General features: G+C 50.4%; 2 protein-coding genes across 8 annotated transcripts in view; one reads left to right on the top strand and one right to left on the bottom strand.

The window, feature by feature from the left end:
* The window catches only part of LOC126944333 (cytochrome c oxidase subunit 4 isoform 1, mitochondrial), a 327288-nt gene that overhangs the window by 105540 nt on the left and 198549 nt on the right, over positions 1 to 23199 (bottom strand). The window contains exon 1 of one of the 7 annotated variants that reach the window (XM_050773764.1): positions 5010 to 5013. The exons of the other annotated variants lie outside the window; for them this stretch is intronic. The gene's annotated coding sequence lies outside the window, so the exon portion shown is untranslated. Of the gene's footprint in view, positions 1 to 5009; positions 5014 to 23199 lie in introns of those variants that run through there. 7 annotated transcript variants of the gene reach the window in all.
* Positions 11531 to 21966, top strand: GINS2 (GINS complex subunit 2). Its single transcript, XM_050773793.1, has 5 exons — positions 11531 to 11755; positions 13004 to 13118; positions 17973 to 18072; positions 20973 to 21099; positions 21304 to 21966. The coding sequence occupies exons 1-5, from the start codon at positions 11666 to 11668 to the stop codon at positions 21427 to 21429; spliced, it is 558 nt and encodes a 185-aa protein (XP_050629750.1). The 5' UTR covers positions 11531 to 11665; the 3' UTR covers positions 21430 to 21966.

The following is a 23199-nucleotide window of genomic DNA, read 5'->3' as shown; positions in this document are numbered from 1 at the left end:
AGAAGAAGAAAGAAGAAGAAAATGTGGATGGGAGATGTTGTGGCCCCATTTGGAAACTACAACCTGCCACCCGGTTCAGGCAGTTCTCCCTGGAACGCCTTTGCTCCCAACCCCAGTCTCTCTGCAAGGTCCAGTTCCATGGAAGCCTGGTGCCCCTCCATGCCAGGCCCTGCCAGCAGGAAGCTTTGCTGTCCTCCAGCTCCCACAGCACGTGTTCCCTCCCTCCCCTGTAAGCGGGGTGCCCTTCTGTTGTTTCACAGTCACTGATGTGCGGGGCATCACAGGAAGAGGTCCCTTGTCGCTGGGGCTCACAGCCTAAGGCTGATCAGCTCACCTACACCCCAGGAACCCCCGCCACTGTCTCTAATAAATAAATTTCCTAAAGGTAGTGACTTAGTCTCACACATCAGTATATTCCCAGCACCTCTATCATAGGCGCTACCGTATTTATTTATTTATTTAGTTTTTGGTTGTTTTTTTTTTTTTTTTTTTTTTTGAGACAGAGTCTTGCTCTGTTGCCCAGGCTAGAGTGCAATGGCACGATCTCGGCTCACTGCAACCTCCGCCTCCTGGGTTCAAGCGATTCTCATGTCTCAGCCTCCCAAGTAGCTGGGATTACAGGCGCCCGCCGCCGCGCCTGGCTAATTTTTGTATTTTTAGTAGAGACAGGTTTTTGCCATATTGGTCATGTTGGTCTCAAACTCCTGACCTCAGGTGATCCGCCCGCCTCTGCCTACCAAAGTGCTGGGATTACAGGCGTGAGCCACCGCACCCAGCCTTGTTTAGTTTTTTAGAGACAAAGTCTTGCGCTGTCACCCAGGCTGAAGTGCAATAGCGTGATGGAACGCTGGGGCTCAAGCAATGATCCTGCCTGAGCTCTGGGATTACAGGTGTGCACCACTGTGCCCGGCCCTTATTTAGCATTCATATTGCCTGCTATGTACCAGGACTGTACTTAACACTTGACAGATATTTTAACTCACATAATTCTCATGGAAACCCTGAGAGATAGTGTATTAGTCAGTTTTCTTTTTGCTGTGATGTTGCTGTGTAACAACCACCCCCTCCGCCCCCAAACTCAGTGGCTTAGAACAGCAAGCACTGATTCCTCACTCACGGGTCTGTGGGTTGGCCGTGGCCTTGCCGATTGGCTGCGAGGAGCTGGGCTTTATCAGCTGCAGTTGGACTCTGATTTCCCCAAGTGTCCTGTCATTTAGGCACCAACCAGAGTGTGCTCATTCACTCAGTGGGTGGCAGAGGCACAGAGCACAGGCAGAGTCAATGCATTTGCAGCTTCTGCTTGCGACACGTGCCCACATTCCTTCAGCCAAGCAAGTCACATGGCCAAGCCCAACACTGTGAGCTGGGAAGTTGCACGGCACAAGGAAGGGACAGACAATTCTCCTAAAGACGGGGAAAGGTGAGTCGGAAACAATAACCTAATCTCTCGCAGGTCAGTGCTCTTTATTACCCGCATTTTACAGATGGGGGATGGGAGGCACCTAGAGGTTAAATCATTTGCCCAAGGTCATCCGAGGTAAGTAAGTGGCAGAGGTGGGAATCAAACCCAGAGCCTGTGGTCTTACCACCCAAGGGATCTGCTTCTCTTGCGCTTGTTGATTGGCCAGGCAAATAGTCGCCCCCTTCCTTCTGGCTTCTCAGAGCCCCTTCTGTCCACCTAGAAGCCAGACTGGACCCTCTGCCCCTCCTCTTGAATGCAGGGGGCGCTGGGTCTCAGGGTTGCAGGAAACCTCATGCCTCCCTGAATACTCCTCAGTGGTCTGCCATGGCTGGTCATCCACTGGCTTCCCCTAGGATTCCAGGGCCCACAGCAACCTGGCTGAGGGCTCTGAGCTGGGGACACCGGAGGGAGGGCCGGCTAGAGGCTGCAAGGCCCCAGGACTCTGGGTGTGGCTTTCTCTCAGGGGCCTGGGCTGAGTTCCCTTATCCCCTAGAGGAACTGGGGCCCAAGGCATGCATAGCAATCCCCAGCTTTGGGCCTGGTGTGACCAGAGGCCTCAGCCCTGGTCCGCATCCCCAGCGAGGTCAGCGTTTTGGAGGTGTTGCCCCACGATCATGTCTGCTGAGTAAGGGCAGAGAGACCCTTCCTGGTGACAGCTGCCCCCCCACACTGCAGTCAACCCCATGGCGTACCCACTGCACAGCTCCTCTGCCCCTCGTATGCTTCCCGTAAGCTCTGCCTCCCCTAGGAAGGGAGGGGCACGACGGAGGGGGGCCTGCTCCGCGCAAGCTCTCACATAGGAAGGCATGGGAGCTGGGGGAAGGGCACCCACTGCAGCCCTGGCACCAGGGGGTGGGTAGGAGCAAGGGCTTTGGTGTCAGCCAGCTCCCCGTTGTGCTGTGTGATCCTGGAAAGTCACTCAACCTCTCTGAGCCTTTTCTTCACCTGTACAGTGGGGATAGTAACTACCTACCTTATGGAAGCATATGAGGATTGCATGAAGTCATCCACGCAGCCCATCCACCGCCACGTGGAGTTTGGCACAGAGCAAACAGTTTCTAAATGGAAGTCATCATGATCAGGTGGGCTGTCAACCTCTCTGAGCCTCAGTTTGCTCTTCTAGGGAATGGGGACAATGCAATGGGAACCTGAGGATTGTGTGAAATTGCGCAAATGCATGAATGTGGGCTGGGGTAGTAAGAGGGAGGGCCCCGCAGCAGCCCACCTAGGGTCCTATCTAGTGGATGCTCCTGGTGCCCACCCATTGCTGTGACACCAGCAGCCCACTGCAAGCATCCTCTTCCTTTCCAAGGTTCTCTCTGGTGCATGAATAGGTGTGGCAGGGGTGGGGGCTCCTGAAGACCAACCAGGGGTACTAGGGACCTTAGACTCTCGGGAGCAGCCTGCACCCGATACCAGGAGGGGTCAATAGATAAATACCCCTGCCTCCTTGCCCCTTAGTGGTGGTGTGGTGGGCAAGTCGGAGGAACTGTTCTTCTCAAACTGTCACGTGCTCTCAGTGGAGCTCTGCTTCAAAGGCAGAGGTCTGGGCTGGGGTCTGTGATTGTGCATCTCCAACCAGCTCCTGGGGGGCTGGCTCATGTCGATGGTCCACAGGCCACACTTTCAGTAGCAAGGCTTCATAGCTGCCCAGAGGTTCCCAGTGGAACTGAGCCCTGGCTGCCGGCCATAGAAACCTGCTCGCTAACCTGAACCAGCTCCTGAAGTTCCCCATCTCAACCTCTCTTCTTGGGAATGCCTTCCAAATAAACCACTTCCACTTGGATCCTGTTTGGGGGCCCCAACCTCAGAGGACGCTGCCGCACTCCACCTATCAGCTGGATGGCCTCGAGCAAGTCACTTGGCCCCTGTGAGCCTCAGTTTCCTTAATCTTCAAATGGAGACAGTAACCAGGAGGTGTAGAAGACAGCATGAATGAATACGCGCAAGGAACCGGAAATGCTAGCACCAGTGCCGAGGTTTGCACAGCTGTGCTGGAGAAGAGCAAGGCTGATCCCTGTTGCCACAGCGTTGCTGGGGTGTTGGGTTCTCAGTGAACTGGACGCTTCATCAAAGGCTGGGGAGGCTCTGTAGGTGGGGGTAGGTGCCTCTTTGGAGCAAATCCAGAGTGAGGATTTATGTTGAACCCAAAACATCACTCCCCTATTCTTATTTTTTGTCTGTTCTTCTTTAAATACGTCCTGGGGGAATGGTTCCTAATGTCTGCAGTTTATTTTTCATTTATTTTTTAATGCCAAAGCCAAGCATACTGATTAAAACCAACAATAAAAAAGCTTCGTGAATGGCTCCCCCAAAGTGTGTGTTGGGGGAACACGGGGCCACGGTAAATGGCAAATGAAGAGGAAATAGATGGAAATTAACGGCGCCGGCTGCCGGCAAAGCCCGTTAACCCTAACCCTGGTGTGTCCGGGGAATGTTCCCAGGTTCCAAGAGGCCAGGGAACGTTCTGGTCTTGAAACTTGGGATTCATGTTGTATTCCTCCAGGAAGGGAGGTTGGGAGGGAGAAAAGTGTGAAAACAGATGGAAATGTAATTTTTTAATGACAGCAGCAGATGGCAAAAAGACACAAGAGTGTATTCACACCATGTCGGAGCCATTTGAGAACGCCTGGCCCAGCCGTAATGTGCGCGGCGGGCTGTCACAATGGCTCCCCGGCCAAACCCAGGAGCCGGCACGCTGCAGGCAGGAACATGCTGGTCCCCCAGGGAGGTGTGGGCCCCGCTGCCAGGCTGTGCAGAGCTACAGGTAGATGGGGAAATACCTGTGGCCACCTGGGTTGGATCTAGAAGCTTCCCTGTGCCTGGCTCTTCTGGGCAGAGTATAGATGGGCTCTAGATTCAGACCCCACTCTTGGTGCCTTGGCTGCTCGGCTCGCCTGCCTCCAGGTGAGTCTCCTGATGCTATACTGCATCCTACCGTCGACTTCATGCACCCTAAATTCCCTTCTAAAGTGTATATCTAGGCTGGTCATGGTGGTGTGCACCTGTAATCTCATTGTTTTGGGAGGCTGAGGCAGGAGGATGGCCTGAGTTTGAGGTTGCAGTGAGCTATTATCATGCCACTGCATTCCAGCCTGGGGAACAGAGCAAGACCTGGTCTCTAAAATAAATAGGCTGGGTGTGGTGGCTCACACCTATAATCCCAGCACTTTGGGAGGCTGAGGCGGAAGGATTCCTTGAGCCCAGGAGTTTGAGACTAGCCTGGGGAACAAAATGAGACCTTGTCTCTACAATGCTGGTGCATGCCTGTGGTCTCAGCTATACAGAAGGCTGAGGCAGGAGGATCACTTGAGCCCAAGAGGTCAAGGCTGTAGTGAGCTGTGATTGCACCACTACACTCCGGCCTTGGTGGCAGAGTGAAACCTGTCTCAAAAATATTAATAAAATAAATAAAATGCAGCTCTGTCATGTCACCCCAGTGTCTCCTCTAATGAGATGGCTTGCCTTAAAGGGCTTCCCATTTGCCTTCAGGATCAAGTCCAAGTTCTTCAAAGTAGCTCACAAGGGCAGGCCCCTTCAGGCTGGCCCCCACCCATCTTTCTGGCTTCACCGCTGGCCCCTGCCCTGGTGGGATGCTGCACTCCGTGGGAGAGGAACGCCTGGCAGGAATGTTGAGAGACAAGCCCTGCTGCTGCCTAGAGGACAAGCCACTATCTATTGAGCAAGGCTGTGCCAGACACCACTGAGGACTTTACCTGCGTCAGTCCCTTTAAGCCTTGCAACAGCTCCGGGAAAAGGTGATGTTCAAAATCAGCCTCAGGTGAAGTGGTAGGGGCCCAGTCCATCAGACCCACTGCTGCTGGCCAGAAACACTGGGCCATGAGCACCAGGTGGAATTGGCCCTGCAGGAGGTCACGTGGTTGCCCCCCTCGCAGACCAAGGTGTGCTGCATGCCCACGTTTCACAGCAGGAGTCACAGAGGTGTCTACAGCACCCAGAGCACAGTGGGACGCCTCGCTTGTGAAGTCATCCTTTCCTATTCTTAGGCCCTGCTCTGTGCCATATCCCTGGCTTGTTTCAGTGGAGGCAGGGCAGGAAGAGTTACCCCCGAGGGGTGTTTTCCATTCTGTGTGTCTTTTTGGTTGTGCCACTGTTTTTCTAGCTCCCTCCTCAGCTCAGTGGCAAACACCACCAGCTGCTAGCTACTGCTTTCCCCTAGGCTCCCCGCAGGAGACCCCAGGAGACAGGCTGGGCTCACTTTATGCCACAGCAGTGGCTCCTTACCTTAGCTGAGGAGTCTGGAAAATTCTGTTGTCCTGGCCCTACCCCTAGAGGTGCCGATTTCTTTCGTCCAGGAGGAGGCCTGGTCATGGGGCAGGTGGTTCTACTGCAGATGGGGCTGGGAGTTTGAGGAGCCTCTCCCCCATCTCATGTCTTCACTGTAACTCATCATTTTCCTAGGCCGCTGGTCTCCTCACCGTAAGAGGGTGAATTAAGGGTCGAATTAACACACTCTGTGCAGGTGACCCACAGGTGCTCAGCCCCAGAATGACCTGTGCAGGTGCATCAGTGGGCAGGTCTCACCCCAAGTGCTGCCAGCCCAAAAGTCAGACACGTGTGAGTGGCCCACAGAGCACCCGGTCTCCTTGCAGGCACTCAGTCTCAGGGGCCACCTTGCAAGCACTGTTTCCCACATGCTGGGCAACGCATCCCATCATTGCTGAAACATGACTGCTTTAAAATAGCACAACCAAGTCTCATTTTTGGAGGACCATTTGGCCTGTCTAAATTCTAATGTCACCAGAAAATACTGTTGCCGATGATCCCGAAATAGGTTCACAGATTCCACGGTGTTATAGTTTTAAGGCTGCGTGTGGTGGCTTACGCCTGTACCTAGCACTTTGGGAGCCCAAGGTGGGAGGATCACTTGAAGTCAGGAGTTCAAGACCAGCCTGGACAACACAGTGAGACCCCCATCTCTACACCAAATACAAAAATTAGCCTGGCATCGAGACACATGCCTGTAGTCCCAGCTACTCATGAGGCCAAGGGAGGAGAATCACTTGAGCCCACGAGACTGAGGCTGCAATGAGCTGGAATCATGCCACTGTACCCCAGTCTGGGTAACAGAGCGAGACTCCATCTCAAAAAGCAAAAACAAAAAAGAAACAATAACAAAAAAAACCACCCACAATAAATAAAATAAAATAGTTTATTTATATTATCTTTTTTTTGTTTGTTTGTTTTGGGTTTTTTTTGAGACGGAGTCTTGCTCTGTCACCCGGGCTGGAGTGCTGTGGCACAATCTTGGCTCACTACAAGCTCTGGTTCCCGGATTCACACCATTCTCCTGCCTCAGCCTCCCAAGAAGCTGGGACTACAGGCGCCCGCCACAAAAACGCCTGGCTAATTTTTTGTTATTTTTTAGTAGAGACGGGGTTTCACCATGTTAGCCAGGATGGTCTCGATCTCCTGACCTCGTGATCCACCCGCCTTGGCCTCCCAAAGTGCTGGGATTACAGGTGTGAGCTACCGCACCCGGCCTATATTATCTTATATTTATTTGTTTTTTTGAGATGGAGTCTCGCTCTGTCTCCCAGGCCTGAGTGCAGTGGTGCGATCTTGGCTCTCTGCAACCTCCACCTCCCAGGTTCAAGTGATTTTCCTGCCTCAGCCTCCCAAGTAAGTGGGATTACAGGCACTGGCCATCATGCCCAGCTAATTTTGTGTTTTTAGTAGAGATGGGGTTTCACCATGTTGGCCAGGCTGGTCTCGAACTCCTGACCTCAAGTGATCCACCCGCCTCAGCCTTCCAAAGTGCTGGGATTACAGGCGTGCGCCATTGCACCCAGGCACTCTTATGTTTATTGCAGCACTATTCACAATAGTCAAGATATGGAATCAACCTAAATGACTATCAACGGATGAATGGATTAAAAATGGGGTACAGACGGGGCGTGGTGGCTCATGCCTGTAATCCCAGCACTTTGGGAGGCGAGACAGGTGGATCACCTGAGGTCAGGAGTTCGAGACCAGTCAGGGCAACATGGTGAAACCCGTCTCCACTAAAAATACAAAAAAAAAAAAAAAGATGGGTGTGGTGGCACATGCCTGTAAACCCAGCTACTTGGGAGGCTGAGGCAGGAGAATCACTTAAACCCAGGAAGTGGAGGTTGCAGTGAACTGAGATCAAGCCATTGCACCCCAGCCTGGGCAACAAGAATGAAACTCCATTTCAAAAAAAAAAAAGGTAGGTATATATACACCATGGAATACTATTCAGGCTTAAAAAAGGAGGAAATTCTGTAATTTGTGACAACATGGGTGAACCTAGAGGACAGCAGGCAAACTGAAATAAGCCAGTCACAAAAAGACAAATAATACTGCATGATCTCATTTATATGTGGAGTCTGAAAAAGTTGACCTCATAGAAGTAGAGAGTAGAATAGAATAGCAGGGGAAGGAAGGGGAAGTGGGGAATGGGGAGATGGGGGTCAAAGGGTACAAAGTCTCAGTTAGACAGGAGATCTGGCCAGGCATGATGGCTCATGACTGTAGTCCCAGCACTTTGGGAGGTCAAGGGGGGCAGATCAAGAGGTCGAGATTGAGACCAGCCTGGCCAACATGGTGAAACCCCATCTCTATTAAAAATACAAAAATTAGGCCGGGCGCAGTGGCTCATGCCTGTAATCCCAGCATTTTGGGAGGCTGAGGTGGGCAGATCATGAGGTCAGGAGATCGAGACCATCCTGGCTAACACGGTGAAACTGTAGAGATGAGGTCTTGGCATGTTGCCTAGGCTGATCTCAAATTCCTGGCCTCAAGTGATCCTTCTGCCTGTTCTCTACTAAAATTACAAAAAATTAGCTGGGCATGGTGGCGGGCACCTGTAGTCCCAGCTACTCGGGAGGCTGAGGCAGGAGAATGGTGTGAACCCAGAAGGTGGAGCTTGCAGTGAGCCAAGATCCTGCCACTGCACTCCAGCCTGGGAGACAGAGCGAGACTCTGTCTCAAAATAAAATAAAATAATTAATTAATTAAAAAACAAACAAAACAGCTTTATTGAGGCATAATTCACATACTATAAAATTCCCCCTTTTAAAGTGTACAATTCAGTGGTTTTTAGTATATTTACAGATTTGTGCAACGATCACCACTATCTAATTCCAGAACATTTCTGTCACCCCAGAAAGAAACCTTGTACCCCTAACTCCTCATTCTCCCTCCTCCAGCCCCTGGCAACCACTAATTCACTTTCTGTTTCTATGGATCTACCTATTTTGGACATTTCATAGGAATGGAATCATATAATATGTGGACTTTTGTGTCTGACTTATTTCACTTAGCATAACGTTTTTTTTGTTTGAGACTGAGTCTCGCTCTGTCAACCAAGCTGGAGTACAGTAGTGCAATCATGGTTCACTGCAGCCTCCACTTCCCAGGCTGAAGCAATCCTTTCACCTCAGCCTCCTTAGTAGCTGGGACTACAGGTGTGTATCTGTGTCAGTGTGCTGGACTTTTTTTTTTCTTTTGAGACAGAGTGCTGGAGTGCAGTGGCATAATCTTGGCTCACTGAAACCTCCACCTCCTAGGTTCAAGTGATTCTCCTGCCTCAGTCTCCCGAGTAGCTAGGACTACAGGTGTGTGCCACCACACCTGGCTAATTTTTGTATTTTAGTAGAGACAGGGTTTCACCATATTGGCCAGGTTGGTCTTGAACTCCTGACCTCGTGATCCTCCCGTCTTGGCCTTCCAAAGTGCTGGAATTATAGGCATGAGCCACCACGTCCCGCCTTTTTTTTTTTTTTTTTTTTAAATATGGAGATGGTATCTCACTATGTTGCCTAGGCTGGTTTCAAACTCCTGGGCTCAAGTGATCCTCCCATCTCAGCCTCCCAAAGTGCTGGGATTACAGGTGTGAGCCACCGCTGGTATCACGTTTTTGAGGTTCATCCACATTGTAGTGTGTACCAGGACTTCGTTATGATTTGCAGCCGATTACTACTCCAGCGTATGAATAGGCACCATTTTGTTTATCCAGACATCAGTGGGCGGCCACTGGGCTGTTCACACATTTTGACTACTATGAATCATGCTACTATGAAGGGAAAGACACAAGTCCACCAAGTGATTCTCACGCACTCAGGCTTGAGGCATCAGGAGAGCACCCTCTTGCAATCTGTAAAGCTGCACACTTTCCCATCCTGTTCTTTCCAAAGCCCGGCGAGGCTAGCGGCAGCCCTGGCCCCATTTTACAGATAAGGACACCAAGGCTCTGTGCTGTGGACAACCAGGCTCCGGTCGCCCTCCTACCCACCCCACAGCAGCCTCTCTGAACCTCGGCTTTCTCATCTTTTCCTCTGCTCTTTTATAGGCTGGACAAATTAGGAAGTAAACCCTCGTCAGCTTTGGAACACAAATATTTGCCAGTGAAGAAAACATTCCCCATCAATCAAAACCGGGACAGGCTGGTACATATGTCTGCAGCCGCCTCAGGGAGCTTCTGTTTTAGGAGGGGCCAGGTGGCCCACAGCTCCCCCTCCTCCCTGAACACTGCAGGCTCCTTCTCTTCCTACTTCATTTTGAAGATGCAGAGACAGGGGTTCCGAGTGGTCACTTGCCCTTGGTCACACAGCATCCAGAGTGACCTTTTATTTCTTCTCTTCAAGCATATTTGTCTTTTCTCTTTTGTTTTTATTTTTATTTATTTTAATAGAGATGGGGTCTTGGCATGTTGCCCAGGCTGATCTCAAACTCCTGGCCTCAAGTGATCCTTCTGCCTCTGCCTCCCAAAGTGCTGGGATGACAGGCGTGCCTGGCCAAGAGGATGTGTCTTCACACATGAAGGTAACTCAGTGAGAACTCCAGGTCTGTAAAGGACAACTGCCAAGGCAGATACACAACAGACATAGCTTTGTGAGCAGCCCTGTGAGCTTTAGGGCTTTATTTCACCTTCCTGGGGCTTCAGGGAGGTCGGAGAGGAGAGTACCTGGTTAGCTGGGGGCGGGGGGCGGGGGGCGGGGCGGCTTTCCTGCTGGAATTCCAAACCCTGGAATCCTCGTGTCTCCTGTGACTTTTCTCGGAGCCTAATCATCAGGGTTTTAAATTCGACTGCAGTCGTAGAATAGCGCTTCACCTCCAGGAAGCTTTTCCGGCCATGACCACCCCATCAAAATCACCTGGCCCTGGATGAAATTCAGCTTTGTCTTCCTCGCGACTCCTGAATCCCAACTCCCAGGAGCGTGCACACAAACAATGGGCACCTGCGAGGGGATTCTGACACAGGTGAGCTCCAGACACTGCTCTGGCTTCACCTGCGCCCACTGTGCAGAGGCAGCCGGTCCAGCGAGCAGGTATTTGCTCAGGTGGTACAAACCTACCGCTCCTGTCTCATCTGGGACTCCTGCCGAAGTGCACATTCTGAGCCCCTGCTCCAAGTGTCCATATTGGAAGCTGTGGGATGGGATGTAGGAATCTGCATTTTTATAGATTTTTAAAACAATGTGTGCAGAGAGGGCAGAAGATTGTGAAATTAATGGAAACAAGGTCTTCCCTGATCGCTCTGTCAGCCCAGGTGATGCCTAGTCCCGGGCCCGGTGCTGAGTTTGGGCCAATAAATGCCTGTACTCCTGGTCTGGCACGATGGCTCACACCTGTAATCCAGCACTTTGGGAGGTCGAGGTGGGAGGATCGCTTGAGGCCAGAAGTTCAAGCCCAGCCTGAGCAACATAGCGAGAGTCCCAAATCCACGAAAAGTTGTTTAAAAATTAAAATAAAATAAATGCTTTCACTCTTGGCCCCATGAGGAACGCCGGCGTAGAAGCGGCCCGGAACCCCACCCCTGGCTCTTGACTACGGCTGTTTGCGGCGCGCGCCGGGGGCAGGCGAAGGGACACCAAAGCTGGCACCCGCCGCAGGAGGTCCTGACGGCGCCAGGTGCTCGCCCACGGGCGGGGCGGAGCCGGGGTGGGGGCGGGGCCAGTCCGCGGGCCGGGGCGGGGCCGGCGCTCAGCCTCCCTTGGCCTTGCCAGTCCGCGGGCTCTTTGCAACCGCGGTCTCCGCCCCCGCCGCCCGCAGACGGCGCCTATAGGCTGTTTACCGCGTTCCTATAGGCTGGCGCAGGCCGTCTTCCGGCCGGGGCGGGCTCCCGCCGTGGCGGGAAAACGGCGGCCGCGGCGTCTCCTCCCGGACGCTGAGGAGCCCGAGGAGACCGTGAGGCTCTGGCCTGCCGCTCGCGCCGCCATGGACGCTGCCGAGGTCGAGTTCCTCGCCGAGAAGGAGCTGGTTACCATTATCCCCAACTTCAGTCTGGACAAGATCTACCTCATCGGGGTGAGGCCCGGGCCGGCCGTGGGGCGCAGGGCGGGCGCCGAGGGGAGGGGAGGCCGGGCTGGGCGCGTCCGGGGCTCCCGCGTGGCCTTCAGAGCCGGGGTCGCGGGCTCGCCCTGCTCCCGCATCTGCGGAGGCCACCACTCCGCGCTTGACTCTCCCACCGCAGTTCTCGCTTCTCGGATGAGGAAAGCGAGGCTGCTCTCGTTTGCCAGTGGCCCCGAACGCCCGGGTTTACAGGGTTTTTTTGGTTTGTTTTTTGGTTTTTGAGACGGTCTCGCTCTGTCTCCAGGCTAGAGTGCGGTGGCGCGATCTCGGCTCACTGCAGCCTCCGCCTCCCGGGTTCAAGCGATTCCCCTGCCTCAGCCTCCCAAGTAGCTGGGACTACAGGCGCCCGCCACCACGCCCGGCTGATTTTTGTAGTTTTGGTAGAGACGGGTTTCACCATGTTTGGCCAGGCTGGTCTCGAACTCCTGACCTCATGAGCCACCCGCCTCGGTCTTCCAAAGTGCTGGATGACAGGCGTGAGCCACTGCGCCCGGCTTATTTGTTTATTTGGTAGAGATGGGGCTGGCCTCGAACTCCTGGACTCCCGCAGGCGATCCTGCCACCTCGGCCTTCCAAAGTGCTGGGATTATGGGCAGGAGTCGGCTTTACCTCTGTTTGTTTGTTTGTTTGTGTCTTTATTTTTGAGATGGAGTTTCGCTCTATCGCCCAGGCTGGAGTGCAGTGGCGCCATCTCGGCTCACTGCAGCCTCCGCCTCCCGGGTTCAGGTGATTCTCCTGCCTCAGCCTCCTGAGTAGCTGGGATTGTGAGCCACCGCGCCCGCCCGGCTTTGCGTTTTTAGTGTAAGGGAGGCACCTTGGCGCTGGGAGTCCTGGAGAAGGAGGGCGGACTCTGTACCTGCCCAGACCCACCTCCCCGCACCCCAGGACCCCAACATTGGGTGTGTGAAACCTGTTCTGGAGTTGGAGGGTGCAGGCGGGAGAGGGAGCACCCCCGACCCACTCCGCGGGGGATTTACATCCCCCTCCGTGGAAAGGCCGGAAGGACTGCGCTCCACGCTCGCAGGTGTCTTGGAGCCGCTTAGGAGGTGCTTTGTTCTGAGTCTGATAACAGTTGGGTTTTTATTATTTGCGTTTGGACTTCAGCCTCTGCCATGCCTTGCCTCTTATTTGATAGCAGTGACGCACAGTAATGCTTTTTTTGTTCCTTTTTAATCTTACGGGGAATTGTTTTACTTTTGTCAGGGGGACCTGGGGCCTTTTAACCCTGGTTTACCAGTGGAAGTGCCCCTGTGGCTGGCAATTAACCTGAAACAAAGACAGAAATGTCGCCTGCTCCCTCCAGAGTGGATGGACGTAGGTAAGGATGCAGTGGAGACTGGCTGACGAGTGGGTGGGGCTGGGCTTGGGATGATACCCTCTCCCAAGGGGTGGAGGCATGGGGCCTCCTTCCTGATTAGGTGCGTGCTCCCTCTGTTCTATTACCCACTGATCAGCTGAAAGGAATACTTCCTGATTCACCTCTCAGCAGAGTCTGCTAACCAGAGTTACTAATGTCATGTTAGGTTTTGGTGTATGTGAAAATTGTAGTTTATTTTTTGAGACGGGTCTGACTCCATCACCCAGGCTGGAGAGCAATGGTGCAATCTTGACTCACTGCAGCCTTCACCTCCTGGGTTCAAGTGATCCTCCTGCCTCAGCCTCCCAAGTAGCTGGGACCACTGGCGTGTGCCACCACACCCTGCTAATTTTTGCGTTTTTGTAGAAATGGGGTCTTGCCATGTTGCCCAGGCTGGTCTCAAACTCCTGGGGTCAAGTGATCTGGCCACCTTGGCAGATCTGCTGGGATTACATGTGTGAGCCACTGTGCCCAGCCTATATTTTAATGTAAGATATTTCAATTTGCTTTAAAATAAATATATGACCTTAAAGAAGCATTTGTTTTAAATTTTTAAAAGTTAAGTATAGATTAGCATGTTGAGAAGCAGTTATACAGAATGCATGAAAATAATATATCACAAAAGGGTTGAATATTATTCAACTATAAAAAGGAATGGAATTCTGATACATGCTACTGCGCGGATGAACCTGAAACATCTTAAACATCTTGCTGAATGAAAGAAACCAGGCACAAAAGACCACACACTGTATCATTCCATTTCTATCAACTGTCTAGAATAGGCAAATCAATAGAGACAATAGATTACTAGTTGCTTAAGTACGGAGTCTTGCTTTGGGTGATGGAGGGATTGTGGAGTTTCTTTTTGGCATGATGAAAATTGGGATTGATTGAGGTAATGGTTGCCCAAGTCTAAATATACTAAACACCATTGACTTGTACACTTTGTTTTTAATAGCCCGCAAGTGCTACTAAAACGTGTGTGTGTGTGTGTGTGTGTGTGTGTGTGTGTATATATATTTATTTATTCATTTATTTTTTAGTGGAGATGGGGTCTTGCTATGTTGCCCAGGCTGGTCTCAAACTCCTGGACTCAAGTGATCCTCTCAGAGTGCTGGGATTACAGATGTGAGTTGTTGCCCTTGGCCAGAAGGCATTTTTAGCAGAGAGACCCACCAGGCCTGGCTCCATTAGTGCAGCATCCTCTCCCGGCCCCTTGTTTAAAATCAGTATCTGGCAATTTTGTTCCATCCACACCTGAGGTGATACATGGCAAGGGCCTGTTTTATCGCAGGCTAGAGTCAGAAGGTGTGGAGAGTTCACCTTGAGCTTTTTGCCTGGGCTGGAGCCGTATTGTGGGAACAGTGAGGCACCAGTCTATAGACCCTACCCAACAACCTGCTGCCTCCTGACTTCTGCACCACAGATAAGTCGTGCCTGTTCTGGACGGGGCACGGTGACTCACGCCTGTAATCCTAGCACTTTGGGAGGCCGAGATGGGTGGATCACCTGAGATCAGGAGTTCAAGACCAGCCTGGCCAACATCGCGAAACCCCGTCTCTACAAAAAAAATACAAAAATTGGCTGGGCATGGTAGTGGGCACCTTTAATTCCAGCTACTTGGGAGGCTGAGACGGAGAATTGCTTGAACCGGGGAGGCGGAAGTTGTAGTGAGCCGAGATCATGCCACCGCACTCCAGCCTGGGAGACACAGTGAGACTCCGTCTCAGGAAGTTATTAAAAAAAAAAAAAAAAAAAAAAAAAGTTCTGCCTGTTCTGGGACTTCATTTAAATGGAATAATCTAGTATGTCATTTTTTTTGTTTATGACTTCTGTTATCTAACATTGTTTTTGAGATTCACCTGTTTATGTTCTCGACACTGGGACACAGAGCTCAGCTCCCGACCCCTTTCTCCACTACCTAAACTCATATCCACACTACCTATTTAGTTCTTCCATTGCTGGATACTCTCCATACTATATATTTGTTCACCGATTCTTCTGTTGGTAGATATTTGGGATTCCCATTTTTGGCTTCTAAAAAAACATTGAGAGACAGGGTTTCTCTGTTGCCCAGGCTGGATTGCAGTGGTTATTCAGGTGTGATCATAGTGCATTGCAGCCTCCAACTCCTGGGCTCAAGTGATCCTCCCATCTCAGCCTCTCTAGTAGCTGGGACTACTGGTGTGCACCAATGTGCCCAGCTCATTTCTGGCTTTTGAGACAGTCTCGCTCTGATGTCTAGGCTGGAGTGCAGTGACTAGATCATGGCTCACTGCAGCCTCCACCTCCTGGGCTCAAGCGATCCTCCCGCTTCTGCTTCTTGAGTAGCTGGGACCACAGGTGTATACCATCACACTCAGCTAATTTTTATAGAGACAGGGTCTCACTTTGTTGCTCAGACTGGTTTTGATCTCCTGGGCTCCCACCTCGGTCTCCCAAAGTGCTGGGATTACAAGTGTGAGCCACTGTGCCTGGCTCATTTTGGCCATTAATAAGGCTTTTGTGAATATTCTTGTCCAAGTCTTTTCATGGATATGTTTTTTTCTCTTGGGTAAATAAACACCTAGAATGATGGACTTGCTGGATCTTAGGGATAATGCTTAACTTTGTAAGTAACGGCCACCTGGTTCTTCAAAGCTGCTGAGCCTTTATCCTATAAGAAATATGAGTTCCCATTGTTCCATGTCCTGGCCAAAAATTTTGATTGTATCTTTATTTGCTAGAAAGGTGGACCAGAGGTGTTTCATAAGCTGATTCAGATGTTAATGAAAGGATCACTCTTCTGTGTAGAGAAGGTCCGTGTGATAGGAGCAGAGCAGGGAATGAATCCAGGCAAGCACTGAGGGTGGCCTCTAGCTGATGGAGGTAGGAGATGTGGTGGGCGTCTAGGTGTGTTTTGAAGGAAGCAGCAGCAGGATTGGCTGAAGGACTGGCCATGGGGTGTGAGGGAGAAGAGTGAAAGCTGACAGCCAGGCTGTTGGCTGGAGGCCCAGAAGGAGAGGGAGTTGCTGTCTCCTGAGGTGGGAGGCTGCAGGAGCAGGCTGTGGGCTGCAGTGGGTATCAGGAGTTGGGGTTTGAACTGTTATGCTTTCTGGATATCCAGGGGGAAGTTACAGCAGCAATGAGATTATTGAGTCAGGAGTTAGGGCTCAGGGGCTGATGGGGGTATAAATTTGGAGGTGTTTCTGAGCACGTGGGTGGTATTTGGATGAGGTGGTGTGGATATGAGTTTAGGTAGTAGAGAAAGGGGTTGCAAGCTGAGCTCTGTGTCCCAGTGTCGAGAGGTTAGGAGGAATTGCCAAGAGACAAAAAGCGGAGCCTAGTGCGTTCAGAAGAAAGCTCAGAGGGGTGTCCGGGGAAGGCCTTCTTTTTAAGGCAGTATCTATTAGTGTGTTTGGGAGGATCGAGCAGGGAGGGGACAGTGATCATTCAAGAGCATGAGAGCTGCTGGAGTGCCTTCCTGTGCAGGTGAGAGGGTCCAGAACACCTGGAAGGCTGATCCTCGAGTGCATAGGAGCTACGCAGGGAGTTTGGGGGATGGGGTGGCATGTGGGTCACACGCAGATGGGTGTCAGGTGAGAGGTGGGTGTTGGGTTGAGGTGGTGCTGGTGGCAATGAAGAGAGGGAAGAGAGGGTGAGTAGATCAAGGAACTGGGCCAGGATTGCAGGACGGCACCAAGGGCCCTGGGGATGGGTAGTTGGCCCTTTACAGAGGGACCCTGCAGCGTAGCTGTGCTCCGTGCTTGTCCCTTAGCTACATTCCACAGTCCACACCCGGGACAGGTTTCTCTGCAGAGGGGGAGGGCTGAGGGAGCTGGAGCATGTGTGAGAACAGTGCCGATGCTGGTGGAATTGGACACAGCTGTTTGATTCTAGACGCTGGGCTTTAACCCGTCTAGGATACCATGCCTCCTCCCGGCTGGGTTGGCTTAACCCTCCTAGGATATTGTATCATGCCCAGGCTAGGGTGGCTTAACCCCTAGGATATTGTATTGCTCCTAGGCTAGGGTGGCTCAGCCCCCTAGGATATTGTATCGCACCCAGGCTGGGGTGGCTGAGACCCCTAGGATATTGTATCACGCCCAGGCTGGGGTGGCTCTAGTTTTGTAAGTTGTCTTGTTCCCTTCTGAACAAGGCAGTATAAATAAATTTAAGTCACTGACTACTTTGATCACTTATTGCATCAAAGGTAAAATACTGACCAGGTATGGTGACTCACTCCTATAATCCCAGCATTTTGAGAGGCTGAGGCAGGACGATCACTTGAGCTTAGGAGTTTGAGACCAGCCTGGGCAACATTGTGAGACCTTGTCTCTACAAAAAATAAAAAAATTAGCTAGTTATGGTGGCATGTGCCTGTGATCTCAGCTACTCCTTGGGAGGCTGAGGCAGGAGGATTGCTTGAGCCCGGGAGATTGAAGCTGCAGTGAGCTGTGATGTTGCCACTGCACTCCAGCCTGGGCATGAGAGAGAGACCGTCTCAAAAAAAAAAAAAAAAATGCAGTAAAGGTAAAGTATTTTGCTGTTTCCCTAAAAAAGAAAAAACACAACAAACATCAAACTTTTGACTCTAACATTCTTTTTAGGAATATATTCTATAGGCCAAAGCAGCAACAAAAAATTTACCTTTTGGAGAGAAAGTTTCAAGGAGGCCTCAAATCATCTAGTTAATGATACAAATGTTGTCCCAAAATATTTTTTCATGTATTTGCTAGTTGATGATGTATTTGCCAGATAATATAGGCACTAGGTAAATTTGGAAGGTTTAATAAATATCTATGATGGTAAAATGTATTAACTTTTAAATTTCAGAAAAATTGGAGAAGATGAGGGATCATGAACGAAAGGAAGAAACTTTTACCCCAATGCCCAGCCCTTACTACATGGAACTTACCAAGCTCCTATTAAATCAGTAAGTAGATCTCACCTCTTTGAGGCCACACCCAAGACTGGATGGACTCGCCATGCCCTTCCTCCAACCCTCGCCTTTCCTCTCCGCTTCTCTGCTTATTGCCTCAGTAAGTGGCAGCACTGGCCACCCTGTTTCTCAGGTCAGTGACTAGGAGGTCATCTGTGTACACACACCTGCCAGTTGTACTCTGTCTCTGTGTGTCTTTCTCTCTGTTCTTTCCCTTTATCTCTCATTTTTCCTTTTCTCCACCCCCTGGTGAAGCCCTTGGCTCTTATTGTTCTGCCTCACATCACTCGACATTGGACCCTGGTGTGAGCCACCAGTATCTCACAGAATCGGCAGTAGCCATTCTTTGCCACGTATGTGTTTTATTTAGCACAGCTTTACTCCTGTTTCTCCTTGTAGTAGGTGGATTTGAGTTTTTTTGTGTCTTTCGCAGGAAAGGCCAGAGGACTCACATTTGCCTCTGCGCTTGGTTTACAGGAAAGCCCACTTCCTGGCAAAATCATGCTGTAGTAACCCCGTAGCTTGTTTGCCTTCATCCATACTGGCTCCTCTCAGCTTCCCATTCGTTCTTCACATCACAGTCAGAGTGGCCTTGGAAAGGCAGAACTGCCATGTGACTCCCTGCTTAAAATCCTCAGTCTTCCCTCTAAAGTCCTGAGAATGGTGTTCAAGCAGTGTGAGCCTGGTGCATGTTCCCCCTCCCTCTTTCACCCTCTTACAGCTCTTTCCTCTGCTTCTGGAGGGCTCAGCCTCATACTGGCCCCTGTCACTTCTTTAAGAATTCTGACTTTGCATATACTGTTCTCTGCCCTGTAAGTCCGTCCTTTCCCTGCTCCTGCTCACCTCCGCTGGTTAGTATAACATGTCTCTTCTGGGTTCAGCATACATGTTCTCTTGGCAGCTCTACACATTGCTATGGCATTTGCCAGCTGTAATTTTCTTGTTTGTCTGGCTGTGCCATCACATGTACCCATTTTAAATGGGCAGGGACTGGGTCTCGTATGCATATGTCCCCAGCGAGATGCCTGGGGCTCATGTTTGTTGAGTGAAAGAGTGAAACTAGTAAAGAAGGCAGACAAGTGGATAATTTTGCTTGGGAGATACTTAGAATGTCATTTGTACAATGTCAAGCTTCTGGGCATCCTTTAACTGGGTTCAAGAGCAGAACTAGAACAAAACATTGGGACACTAGTACTACTGCATGCTGCAGAGCAGCAGGAAGGCCTGGGGGCCCACCGAATGGCACTGCTGAATTTTAAAGGAAGACTTGGGGACACAGCATGGGCTTGTGCTTAGGCTGATATGAGGCTGCAGTCAGCCCATGAATTTCATAAAAAGCCGAGAACCAGCAATGCACCAAGCAGTGGCATTTGTCCCATAGGCCTGGTTCCTGGTGTGGTGGGGGAGAGATGCGGGCCTGGGAGCCCATAGTGAATCTTCAGTGTGACCAATGCTTTTGACAGTCCATCAGAGCACAGTAAGGCCAAGTGGTGCTAGAGAGGGCTCATAGAGGTTTGCTGGGAGGGCAGACTTGTAGGAGGTGGATGGTAGGAGAGAGGGCAGTGAGGCAGGAGGAGCTGATGTGCTCTGGCACAGAGTGTGGAGGACCTGGTGTAGCCAGGCAAGCAGAGGTATTTGAGCATGTGTAGTACATTCATGGGAGCCGGGGAGTGGAGGCATAGATTCTGCTGCAGTGGCCAGCCCCTGGGAGGGGCATGTGGCCTCAGAGGGACCTGAGAGAGACTGCAGTGGTGGTGGGGACAGTAGCTAGAAGGGAGAGGATCTATAAACAGGCTAGGTAAGAATTTGGCATTAGCTAGGTGAGGGGGCCTATTCATGTTTTGTTTTTGAAGTTCAATATGTATGTAGTTTTTATCAAAAACCTTGTTTTATAATTCATTTGGTTAAGGGACTTAATTTTACATATGTTCTTCTGTTCAGTTGATGAGGAGTTGGGGTCTGTTGTTTAACCTGCTGTTCAGAGCACAAGATCTAAATGTTTGGGGGTTTATAAATAACACTCACCACATAAATTTTGTACCAGTGATTTGCCTCTTACTAATCAGGAGTTATTTGTAGCATATGGAGAGAGAATGTCTAGCGTAACCTGTAATGCCTAGCGACGAACAATATTTGCTTCTGCTTTTAACTTGTAGTTTTTCTTTCAAGGTTAGTTTAAAATATTTCACAAAGGGAGCCTCAACTTTGTGAAAGCCTTCCTTCAGCCCTTGCTGACTTTGAGCTTCTAGCCAGAATTTTGCTATGTGTAGGTGTGCTCTATGTATACTAATTTGCAGTTTCTTCTGTGATTTTTGAAAATTGTTTTTGTCTTCTCTGAAGAGCAGAAGAGTCCCTTCCCTTCAGGGCTTGTATGAGGATAGAAATGCCAGGTAAAGTGCTGAGCCCAGTACCTGGCATGGAGCTGGTGTCCTGCTTCTTTAGGCTGTGACCCCTGGATTCCTGGTGGGGAACAGGGAGATCTGCTCAACACTCTGTAAATAAGGAGCAATAGAACTCGACCTTTCAGCCAGCCCTTGAAACCGATTCCTTATAGATGGAGGTTATGCAGCACAGAACGCTGTTATCCTGAGACAGAGGGTTCTGACTTAGAGCTGATTCTCTACTAATTTTCTTAGGTAAACAGAAGTCCTGTTCAGCAGCCTGCCATGGGATAGTTACCGTGAGCAAAAGAAACACCATGTGGATCACTGCTGAATGTCCTTGGCACCAAGCTTAACTGCTACACATCTTTACATCCTAAAGTTGAAAACAAAGCAAAACAGACTTGCTGAGTCTGGAATAGCCGGAGTATTTTGCCTGAAAAGAGCCACTCTATCCAGCATTGCCTCAGCTTATCGAGTGTTCCCTGACTGACTTACCCCTTGCTCCTTTAGTGCTTCAGACAACATCCCGAAGGCAGATGAAATCCGGACCCTGGTCAAGGATATGTGGGACACTCGTATAGCCAAACTCCGAGTGTCTGCTGACAGCTTTGTGAGACAGCAGGAGGCACATGCCAAGGTAGGTGCCGCCTCACCTGGGTGCTAGTGGCCTTGATGCTGCATAATTTCACATGGCCTCCTGTCTGCTGAGGCTATTACAGGCAGGCATTACTAGCTGTGCTTTTTAAAAAGTTCATTGGTTTCTTATTTTTATTCGGTAGAGTTTACCATTTTCTCAAAATCAAAAACTCCTTGGCCAACTTGGTCTGTTTTCTTGTTTTAGCTGGATAACTTGACCTTGATGGAGATCAACACCAGCGGGACTTTCCTCACACAAGCGCTCAACCACATGTACAAACTCCGCACAAACCTCCAGCCTTCGGAGAGTACTCAGTCTCAGGACTTCTAGAGAAAGGCCTGGTGCGGGCGGCTTGCCGGGGGATGTGAGTGCTCAGGACGTGATGAGGTACTCGTGGTTCTGGAGCTCTAGAAACACTTTGAATGCATGAAAAACATGTGATGGTGCAAGGAATGGATTCAGGACATTGTTGGAGAAGCAAGTTTGTGATTAGTCCTTAAAACTTAGCTCCCTGGGACATTGTTCAATTCCACATCTGTTTCTAGAAACCAGCCTTTTTTTTTTTCCCCCTTTTGAGAAAGAAAAAAGCTTTAGGCAAACAAGTTATTCTCCCTAGCAGAGCCACATGGGTCTCCTGCGTGGAATCTGTCACACTCGGGCAAGTGTTCAGTGACTGGTAGGTATAGATACAGCAGGAGTGGCCATGTGGCCCACAGCTTTTTTCTGCCTTCTTAATCCTGGTTTCTTGGGCTGAATTTGGACTCTCCCGGGAGGTGGCTCACAGGGAAGGATGGCAGATGGTGCAGCTAACAATGCTGACCAGTGCTTTTCCTCTAAGCCCTGATGCACAATAAACATGGACCCAACCCAACTCTGACTCTAGGTTTTTGTCCTGCGTAACTACCAAGTAAAAGGACTGAGCCTGTGGCTGAGATGACTCAGTAAACTAAACTGAGGCACACAGCAGTCAACTGGAAACTGCAGACCAACACCTGGGGTGTCTCGTTCTCTTGGTTACTTCTAGCTCAGGTTTAATGGGTTTCTTATCAAGGAGAGTCAGGAAAAAAACGAAACCAATGTATTGAGCACGAGTGACACTTAAGACAATGCTAGAAGAAAAGTCAGACTTTTAACGCTGCCCTGATGCATTTAGGGAAGGATTCTTTGTTGTAGGTAACAGTGGGCTCGGGAAATTATTTTTTTCCTAAGAGAAAATTACTTAATTTGTAGCATTTTGGAATGGTTAGGTCCTTTACAGAAATGACATTACCTTGAGAGATGAAATGACTGACCAGCATCGTGCAATGGATAGAAGGTTCTGTAACTAGCTTTAAAAAAAAGTTTAATTTTTTTTTTTTTTTACGGTGGCTCACGCCTGTAATCCCAGCACTCTGGGAGGCTGAGGCGGGTGGATCACAAGGTCAGGAGATTGAGACTATCCTGGCTAACATGGTGAAACCCCATCACTATTAAAACACACAAAAATTTGCCAGGTGTGGTGGCACGTGCCTGTAGTCGCAGCTACTTGGGAGGCTGAGGCAGAACGGCTTGAACCCGAGAGGCGGAGGTTGTAGTGAGCCAAGATCACGCCACTGTACGAGAGCAAGACTCCATCTCAAACAAATTTTTAACTTTGTTTTTAGACAGGGTCTTGTTCTGTCACCCAGGCTACAGTAGAATGGGGTGATCGTAGCTCACTGCAGCCTCCAACTTCTGGGTTCATGCAGTCCTCCCACCACAGCCTCCCAAAGCAGTGGGGTTGCAAGCATGAGCCGCCATGCCTGGCCAGCCTGTTTTTGGCTGGACACCAGTGGGCCAAAAGCAGTGGGGTGCTGTTTGGGGAGCTCTGAGAATGCACATGTGTGACAGGCTGAACCTAAAAAGACCATCCCCCAGCTTCGGCCCTACAGTGTCTAGCATGCTATGCACTATTGCTCCATGTTGCTGCCCACGTGTCCCCGCCAGGCAGGTGTTGGGGGTTATTTGGACACTGAAGGGTCAGACCTGGAAGACTGGGACCAAAAGAATAGGTCTCTATAATTTAAGGTGCTGTTCATAGTTAGTTCAGGTCGTAAGACTTGTTCTTTCATCTTACCCTTC

The sequence above is a fragment of the Macaca thibetana genome, chromosome 20, assembly GCF_024542745.1.
Source record: "Macaca thibetana thibetana isolate TM-01 chromosome 20, ASM2454274v1, whole genome shotgun sequence".
NCBI classification, from domain to species: domain Eukaryota; kingdom Metazoa; phylum Chordata; class Mammalia; order Primates; family Cercopithecidae; genus Macaca; species Macaca thibetana.
Note: the sequence above shows the minus strand (reverse complement) of the source record. Positions and strands in the feature narration are given on the sequence as shown.

Coding starts and splice junctions, on each gene's coding strand:
- GINS2 (XM_050773793.1), top strand. CDS start 11,666: ATGGACGCTGCCGAGGTCGAGTTCCTCGCCGAGAAGGAGCTGGTTACC. Junction 13,119..17,972: donor TCCAGAGTGGATGGACGTAG/GTAAGGATGCAG, acceptor TTTAAATTTCAG/AAAAATTGGAGAAGATGAGG. Junction 21,100..21,303: donor AGCAGGAGGCACATGCCAAG/GTAGGTGCCGCC, acceptor TTCTTGTTTTAG/CTGGATAACTTGACCTTGAT.